The sequence below is a fragment of the Myotis brandtii genome, unplaced genomic scaffold (genome assembly GCF_000412655.1).
Source record: "Myotis brandtii unplaced genomic scaffold, ASM41265v1 scaffold78, whole genome shotgun sequence".
NCBI classification, from domain to species: Eukaryota; Metazoa; Chordata; class Mammalia; order Chiroptera; family Vespertilionidae; genus Myotis; species Myotis brandtii.
In genome coordinates, this window is record NW_005371131.1 from 578537 (window position 1) to 588030 (window position 9494).

General features: G+C 51.9%; 1 protein-coding gene across 1 annotated transcript in view; it reads left to right on the forward strand.

Moving 5' to 3' along the window:
* The window catches only part of BAIAP2L2 (BAI1-associated protein 2-like 2), a 24058-nt gene that overhangs the window by 4698 nt on the left and 9866 nt on the right, over window positions 1-9494 (forward strand). Inside the window, exons 5-6 of the mRNA XM_014530793.1 lie at window positions 8819-8890; window positions 9076-9192. Of these exons, the coding sequence (XP_014386279.1) occupies window positions 8819-8890; window positions 9076-9192 (189 nt within the window). The remainder of the gene's footprint in view (window positions 1-8818; window positions 8891-9075; window positions 9193-9494) is intronic.

The window sequence follows — 9494 nt, forward strand, 5'->3', positions numbered from 1 at the left end:
TCCCTCCCCCCATAGACCCCACCAGATGCTCCCCTCTGTTCTTAGCACGTGGCAGTTAGGAGCACTGGGTTCAAAGCCCAGCCTCACCGTTACTGGCTTTGTGGCCTGGGGTGAGCTCTCTTGCATAACCTCTCTGTGCCTCGGTTTATCTGTCTGTGAAATGGAGACAATCACAATAACTGCCGTGTAGGGTCTTATGAGGATTCAGTGAAATGGATACGTACACACCCTTCGCCTGGCACCCAGGCCCTTCGAGTCCCTTAGCTGTGATGATTAGAAGGACATTTCACTTCCCTGCCTCTGTCCCTGCCAAGACTGAGAGCTCTGCTGGGGTGTGGTCTTCTCTCCGCAGCTCGAGGGCCTGGCACAGGGACTGGCACTGAACAGAGCTTCAGGACTAGGAGGGAAGAATGCGCTGTGAAGGGGGCGCGGGGCTTGGCCAGAGGGGGAGGAGGAGATCGGGCATCCGAGGGAGCACAGTGGCCAAGCGGGGCGTGAGCGCGGCATCCATGGGGGACATAAGCCAAAGGCCGGAGTTGGGGCAAAGGGGCGGTGGTGAGGGGCCTTAGAAGGTTCTGAAGGAAATTTCAACTGATTGTGACAGTCCGTGGTTCTCAAACACGTGGGGGGGACCCTAAAACTCAGGGTGCTCTTTGTGGGACACCATTAAATACTCATCAGTTTGGTTATCAGGTTGAAATGGGAAACAATTTTACCAGCGGAAACTGTGTACCCACCTACACAAACCCCCGGGCGACTCCCTGGCGCTCTGAGGTGGATGCAGCCATGCGCCTGCACCGCCCCTGGGCTTGGGTGGGAGTTATGGAGCCCGGCTCCCACGGGCAGCCCGGGACCGCCTGTCCTTGTGTTCGATGGCTCTCCGTGTCACTGTGGCACCCCTGGGCCGGACAGGGACAGTGTCACCCAGGCCCGCTCTGTAAAAAGAGCTGCCATCTCTGGGCACCGGTGTCTTGGCTGTGACAACCGGGCAGGGCCCTCGGCCAGAACCATACTGGGCAGCACACACCAGAGGCGGCCTCCCTCTCTGGCTCATGCATTGGACAGCTCCTCGCTGCCTTGTGCCAGGCGCTGTCGTAGGCACTGGGGGTCCAGCAGACAACAACTCTGCCGTCCCCAAGAGCGGAGCCAGCCCCAGCCCCAGGCAAGGAGGCGTGGGTCTGTGTGAATTGTGCAATCGGCATTTCTTTATGTTCTGCTTCATTCACTCGGCATAAGGTCTGTAAGTTTAACTCCTGCTGTTGCAGGCATCCATGCTTTGTTTTGTTTAATTGCTACGTCTTCCATTGTATGAATATACCACGATTTGTTTACCTCTTTTTCAGTTGTCAGTCATTTGGGTTGCTTTCCATTTGGGGCTATTAGAAAGGGGGCTGCTGTGGCCCTGGCTGGTTTGGCTCAGTGGATAGCGCGTCAGCCTGCGGACTGAAGGAAGGGTCCCTGATTTGATTCTGGTCAAGGGCACGCATCTCAGTTGCTGGCTCCTCCCCAGTCTGGGCCCTGGTCGGGGCGCATGCAAGAGGCAACCCATCGATCCATCAACATTTCTTTCTGTCTTTCCCTCTCTCTTCCACTCTCTCTAAAAATCAATGGAAAAATATCCTCGGGTGAGGATTAAAAAAAAGAAAAAGAAAAAAATTAGGGCTGCTGTGAACATTCTTGTACAAATCTTTTTGTGAGTATATATCTCCATTTCTCTTGGGCAAACACCTAGGAGTGGATGATGGGCCTTCGGGCTGATATAGACTTAGCTGTATAAGAAGCTGTCGGAGCGTTCTCCGAAGTCCCCGGACGATCTGCACTCCCGCCAGCGGGTCTGAGGCTGCTGGCGCTCTGTCCGTGCCCACGTCCCTGCTGTCAGTCTGCCTGACCCTGCGTCCTCATGGCTGTGGAATGGTATACCTCGTTGTGGTTACATTCTGCATATCCTGGTGACTAAAGGGCTTGCTGGACATTTGCATATCTTCTTGCAGGTGTTTAATCTTTTGACCGTTTTTTATTGGGTTACTGTTATCGCTGACTTTTCGTGTTCTTCAATAGAGTCAAGACATGAGTCCTTGGTCAGATGTATGTACGGTGAATGTTTTTTCCCAGTCTGTAGCTCGTCCACTCGTTTTCTTAATGGCGTCTCTGATGACCAGAAATTTAAAGTTTTTATGAAGCCCAACTTGGCAGTTTTAAAAAATGGTCTGTGCTTGTGTCCTCCCCAAGAAATCTTCACCTACCCCCATCGCAAAGATAGCCTCCTACGTTTTCTTGTAGAAGTTCTATGTTCTGGGGTTTACACTTATGTCTATGTTCCATCTCAAATGTATTCTTGTGTATGAAGTGAGAGGGAGTCAGGGTTCCTTTTGTCCTGGACGGATATTTGGTTGTTCCAGACCATTTTTTAAAAAAAACTTCCCTTTCCCTGTTCAATTTACTTGATGTCTTGGTCAAAAAGTGATTTGTTCTATATGTTTAGGTCCATTTCTGAACTCTCCATTGATTTTCAACCGGTGTGGCCACAATAATTTTTTTTTCCGGGTTTTTTTTTTCAGTTTTTTTTTTTTTTTTTAATTAAATCTTTTTTGTTCAGGTTACATTTGTTCCTCTTTTTTTCCCCCCCCTGACTCCCCTCCTCCCAGTTCCCGCCCCACCCTCCGCCCTCACTCCCCACCCACTGTCCTCATCCATAGGTGCACGATTTTTGTCCAGTTTCTTCCCGCATCTCCCATTCCCCTTTCCCCCCCAAGAATAGTCAGTCCATTCCCTTTCTATGTCCCTGATTCATTATAATCACCAGTTCATTCTGTACATCAGATTATTTATTCACTTGGTTCTTAGATTCACTTGTTGATAGATGCATGTTTGTTGTTCACAATTTGTATCTTTACCTTTTTCTTCTTCCTCTTCTTAAAGGATACCTTTCAGCATTTCGTATAATACTGGTTTAGTGGTGATGAACTCCTTTAGCTTTTCCTTATCTGTGAAGCTCTTTATCTGACCTTCAATTCTGAATGATAGCTTTGCTGGATAAAGTAATCTTGGTTGTAGGTTCTTGGTATTCATCACTTTGAATATTTCTTGCCATTCCCTTCTGGCCTGCCAAGTTTCTGTTGAGAAATCAGCTGACAGTCGTATGGGTATTCCCTTGTAGGTAATTGAGTCTCTTTCTCTTGCTGCTTTTAAGATTCTCTCTTTGTCTTTTGCTCTTGGCATTTTAATTATGATGTGTCTTGGTGTGGTCCTCTTTGGATTCCTTTTGTTTGGGGTTCTCTGCGCTTCTTGGACCTGTAAGTCCATTTCTTTCACCAGGTGGGGGAAGTTTTCTGCCATTATTTCTTCAAATAGGTTTTCAATATCTTGCTGTCTCTCATCTTCTGGCACCCCTATTATTCTGATGTTGGTACGCTTGAAGCTGTCCCAGAGGCTCCTTACACTATCTTCGTATTTTCGGATTCTTTTTTCATTTTGCTTTTCCGGTTGGGTGTTTTTTGCTTCTTCGCATTTCAAATCTTTGACTTGATTCTTGCGCTCCTCTGGTCTGCTATTGGGTGTCTGTATAATATTCTTTATTTCAGTCCGTGTATGCTTAATTTCTAGTTGGTTCTTTATCATAGCATCGAGGGTCTCATTAGTTTTCGTGACTCTCTCCTCAAGTTTATTGACAGCTTCTAGCACATTTTTGCAAGCCCTCAAAATTGCGATTTTTAGCTCTATATCCTCCATTTCTGTCATGTTTTTTTGTCTCCGCATTTTTTATGCTTTCTTGGTGCACCCCCTAGTGGTCTTTGTGCGCAGTCTTGTTCTAGTTGAGCCTTGATTGTTGTAGTTAATACTAGAGGGATTTGACCACCAGGCCGACTGGCTGTGTGAATCAGCTGTGTCTGCCGCGGAAAACTTCTGTCCTCTGGGGAGGTGCTAATCTAGCCTTTGCCTGAGGCGATCCGGCAAATGGCTCTGCGCAGGGCTTGGGCGGGGCGGGCTCAACAGGGCGGGCGGAGGGAGCCGTTATGGTGCCCTCAGTCCTGTTCCCAGAGGCTCTGCTTCTCAGAACCCCCGGAACCGCTGCAAACCTCGGAGGGAAAGCTGCCTTCCAACTGATGCCAGACACTCCCGCTTCTCCCGTTTGGGTCCGAGTCCCCAGCGATTCGCCCGTATCTGGAGCTCAGAGTCTGAGACTCCCCCCTGACCGAAAACGACAACCGCGCTCTCAGCCACCAGCCCGCTTTGCGCGCGCACCTCCGCACCTGAGTTTTTTCCACACTGCGCCTCCTCTGAGCCTCGGTGTGCTGTTATTTTTCCTTCTAGTTGAAGAGTCTCTCCTCAGCCAGCCTTCCTGTGGTTCTGGGTGATGTCCGTTCCGTCTTTTAGTTGTATTTTTGAAGTGGTTGTTTGCGGCAGCAATCTCCGGTGTTTACCTATGCCACCATCTTGGTTTCTCCCCACAATAATTTTTTTAAAACGTGCAGTGCCTGGCTATTTAGTCAGTGGCACTGACCTTTTCGCCCTTAGATTGTCAAATAAAAAAAAAAATGACAACGGCGAACACAACAATAGCTATTCTGTGTGAATGAATCAAAATGATATGTTTTTTGGTTAGATAAGCAAAAAAATATATTTTTTGATGTGCTGCAGAATTTTAGTAATTAGTTTATGTGTGCCATGAGGTAAAGATTGAAAATCACTGCTCTACTCTGACCATCAGTATCTTTGTCTATCCTTATACCAATACCACACTGTATAAATCACTGTAACTTTATAGTAAGTCTTGAAATCAAGTAGTCTAAGAATTTTTTCTTTTTTTTCAAAATTGTCCACTCCATGAAAGATCCTTTGCATTTCCCTATACATTAGAGAATCAGCTTGTCAATTTCTCTAAGAAAGCCTGCTGGCATTTTGATAGTGATTTCATTAATCTGTAAACAATGGTCATCTTAATAATATCTAGTCCTTTGATCCATGAACATGGTATGCCGCTCTATTTATTTATTTCTCATAGCAATGTTTTGTCATTTTCAGTGTAGCAGTCTTGCACATCTTTTGGTAGTTTTACATATTTCTAGGTATTTGACCTTTTTTGAAGTCATTTGTAAATGGCATTTTAAAATATCATTTTCCACTTGTTCATTGTTTGACTTATAGTTTAGTAGGATCACTCCGGCTCTTATACTAAAAATAAAATAGTGCCCAGCTGGTACAGCTCAGTGGTTGAGCATAACTTATGAACCAGGAGGTTACGGTTTGATTCCTGGTCGGGTACATGCCTGGGTTGTGCACTAGATCCCCAGTAGTGGGTGTGCAGGAGGCAGCCGATCAATGATTCTCTCTCATCATTGATGTTTCTATCTCTCTCTCCCTCTCCCTTTCTCTCTGAAATCAATAAAAAAAAATATTTTTAAAAGAATAAAATAGCTGTGGAGGGCAAAAGCAGAAGCGGAAGACCAGTTAGGAGGCTGTTGCAGTAATCTAGAAGAGGGAGGTAGGCTGGGGAAAGGGATACAGCAGTGGTGGTGTTGAGAAGACCTCAGATTGAAAGTAGAACCAATGAGGTTTCCTGCTGGATTGGATGTGTGTTGCAAAAGAAAGGAGAAAGTCTAGGTAACTCCAAGGTTTTAACCTGACCAACGGGAAAGGTGGAGTTGCCATTAGCTAAGGTGGAAAAACTGAATGTGGAGCCGTTTGGATGGAGAGGAGAGGCCAGGGGCTCAGTTTAGACAAGATAAGTGTGAGATGATGATTGGAAGACAATTGGAGAGGTGGACGCCTCAGCCGCACACAGGAAAACTGTAGTTTGGGGGTGAGGTTGGGGCTGGGATGGCCGTCTGAGCATGGGGACTGCAGGAACTCATGGGGGGGGGGGCGCGTAGTGAGGAAGGGAAGAAGCCCAAGGCCTGAGCTCTGGGTCGACCCAGCGTTAAAGGGTCAGGGAGACGGGGGGACTCAGCAAAGGACGGAGTGGCCAGGGGTGGGGGTGAGAGAAACAGGAGAGGGTGCCGGCTGGAGGCTGGGGGAACAGGTGTTTCAGGAGGAGGGAGTGGCCAGTCGCGTCCAGTGGTGATGGCTGGCTGAGGTGGGTGAGTCCAGAGAACTGACTTAGCAACATGGAGCCTCCGTGACCTTGACAAAAGCATTTTGTTGGCGTGGCAGGGCATAGCCTGACTGCAGGGGATTCAGGAACAAATGGGGGTTCGGCCCACAGGCAGTTCCTTCAAGGGGGTCTCCCGTGGAGATGGCAGAAGTCTTGTGAGAGTTCCTGGGGTCACACAGAGCTGGCAGCCATGTTCCCAGCAGCGGGGCTGCCCTCAGCTGCCCGCACGGGGCCTCCAGGACGCACTGATAGTGCGGGGGTCAGGGGAGAAGTCTGTCCTGACCTGCTAGGAGTCCTCAGCCTGCCTGGGTGGGAACTTCCTTGTTGCAAAGCCACCTGCCAATTATTGACAGTCGTCTGCTTCCCCCGCCGCGAGAGCGCAAAGTCCGCGTGGAGTATCATCCTCCACAGATCCGTGCCTCCAGGAGCGTGCGGGGACTTGCCATTGCCCTGTGCCGGGCCCATCCGATGGGGGCGCCTCGGCTGTGCCCTCTCCCCGTCTGCGACCGCCGTCAGGCCGCGGCAATGGGGCGCCTTATAGCCCCTCTGTGCACTCACCCTGCCGCGGTGGCGCAGCCAGATGTGACTGGAGCAGGAGTGACATCATATGATGGAAGGGGGCTTGTTCACCGGCAGTGTTTCCAGGCAAGAGGAGAGGGAGGAGGAAAACAGAATCAAGAGGAGGGAGAAGGCTCCCAGTTTGTCTGCTGTCAGTATTATAAGGACATTTGAAACCATCTCTGCCCCCCTGCCTCCCCGGCCCCCCGCAGACAGCCCACTTCCTCCTCCACCTCCTCAGCAGGCCAGCTCTGCAGTAGCTGAGGGGCAGCATGTCCGTTCTGTTGGCTTTGTGCGTCTGTGATATTCTCTGTGGCCTTCAGTGTACTTCAAGCTCGTCTCCCAGGTGCCAGTCGCCTCTTTCCTAGCGCTGGTTACACACTTGTCTGGGTTTTGAACGTCTGCCCAGCCCCACATCTCCCATAAGCCTTGTGGCTTCTATTGGGCGGTTCAGCAGGATGTGGGATGTTCGGGAGCACAAGTCTGTGTTCAGGCAGGAATCCCGACCTGTCTCTTCAGGGGGAGGCAGGGCCAGGAGGACGGTGGGCGCCGCCTGGCTGGGAGGTCTCGCCGGTTGGGAAGTTGTACTTCCCGTGGATCCAGCAGAAAAGGGCCCACACAGGCCGGAAGTGTGTACTCAGTGCAGCTCATAACACTAACACGCCCCACACCACTTACACACACACATACACACACCGTCACTCATACACACACACATACTCACTCATACACACACCCTCACTCATACACACACACACACACTCACACACACACACATACTCACTCATACACACACCCTCACTCATGCACACACACACACACACACACTCACACACACCCTCACTCACACCCACTCACACACACACACTCACACATACCCTCACACACACACACACACACACGCGTGCGCACACACACACTCACTCACACACTGGTAGCCACAGCTCAGGGGGTTAGGGTGTGGCCAGTCGCTTACAGACCAGCAATTACCAAAGTTTCAGAAACAATTGTGGGGGAAAAGTTACAATTCAGAACTTTTATACTTACTGGTTTTCCTGCATCCTGGAAGGAAATTCCCAGCATTCCTTTTCTGGGCGATGCCGTACCCGGGGGACAGAGCCCCCGCAGCACCGCAGGGAGAACCCCGTGGCAGGAGGTAGGATGCCAGCAGAGGTGACGGTCCCCAGAGGCGGAGGTGGCAGCGGGTGAGAGATGCTCCTCTCCGCTCCCTGGGCAACCTGAACTCCAGGGCAGAGAGGGCAGCTGGAAGGATTGAAGATCTGATGCCCCAACGATGCAGAGTGACCCAGGGAACACGATGGGACACAAGCGAATGTGCCAGGCGACCACTGAGGCCCAAAACAAAGCTCATCGGGTTTATCGGGCTGGACCTTAGCACCTTGCCAACCCTTTACTATTACAGGTGGGGAAACTGAGGCCCAGAGAGGGGCAGCAACTTGTTCAAAATCACAAAGCAAATTGGAGACACAAGCAGAACTAGGACCTAGCTCCTCCAAGATTGGGCTCAGAAGCCTCCCCTGGCCTCCCGGTCCCCCAGTGGTCAGCCGCCTTCTCCTCACCTGTCACGGGAACCTACCACCCCCACAGCTAAGGCGTCAGCCGTTCTGAGCACTTTTCCGCTGGGCCCAGCCCTGCCCACGGTGCCAAGGATGCAGAGATGGGTCAGACCTGGTTCCTACCCACAGTGCTCGCTGCTCATACAAAAGGGCTGAAGAGGGCCCAGCAAGAGATGTTGTCCTGTGGCTGGAGGAGTGGACAGTGACCGAACAGATGTACACACCTTTCAGGAACTAAATGACTGAGCAGCGACCCCGCCGGGAGGTCAGGGGGCAGGCATTGGAAGATTGGTGGGGGGTCCAGGCAGGGGGAATGGCGTCACCAAAGCACCGGCTGAGACCAGGAGTAGAACCAGGGCCGCTGGCACAGTTATCGAGGGTGTTTGAACGAGGTGCCACACTTAGTGTTTCTCATGATTAACATTTAATCCCTCCTCCAGCCAGGCACTCTTGCTACACCCATTTCTCTAATGACCGGGCAGGTGCCTGGTGTGTTAGCACTGGGTGGGCAATGGGTCTGCGTGGGCAGTGCAAGGCATGCTGGGGCCTGAGAGGGGAGGGGCCGCCTGACCACCCGCTGCCCTCTGCGCAGGTGCAGACGTTCCACGGAGACCTGCTGCAGCACATGGAGAAGAACACCAAGCTGGACATGCAGTTCATCAAAGTGAGTCTGGCCGCCGCCTCTTCCCGCCTGACAGATGGCACCGAGGCCAGGGCTGGGCAGTGCCCGGCCCCAGGGCACACACGTTCCCAGCTGAGCCGCCTGCCCTGTCCAGCGCTCTGACCCATGGGCCAGGCGTCCAGAGCTCTTGACGTGGGTCTCCCTCCCCCACCCGCCCCCACCCCCAGGACAGCCGCCAGCACTACGAGATCGAGTACCGCCACCGAGCTGCCAACCTGGAGAAGTGCATGTCCGAGCTGTGGCGCATGGAGCGCAAGAGGGACAAGAATGTGCGGGAGATGAAGGTGCGAGGGCCGGGGACAGGACTGGTCTCCGGGGGGGCCCTCTGATACCCTCCTGAGCTCCCCCCACCAGCACCAGGCCATGCCCAGGAGTGTGGCTGGCCCGAGCCCCTGCTGAGGTCAGCCAGCCCCTGGAGCGGGTGGAAATTACTGGTCAGGGACGCCCTCAGCACTGCTCCTTGCCTCCCCAGGCGCCCCAGGCCCCTCCAAAATCCTAGCACCTCTCCAGCTTCCCCCCGCTTCACTGAGCAAACCAGAGACCACTGGTCATGCGCTCCTGAACCCACTGGCAAAGGTGTAACCCA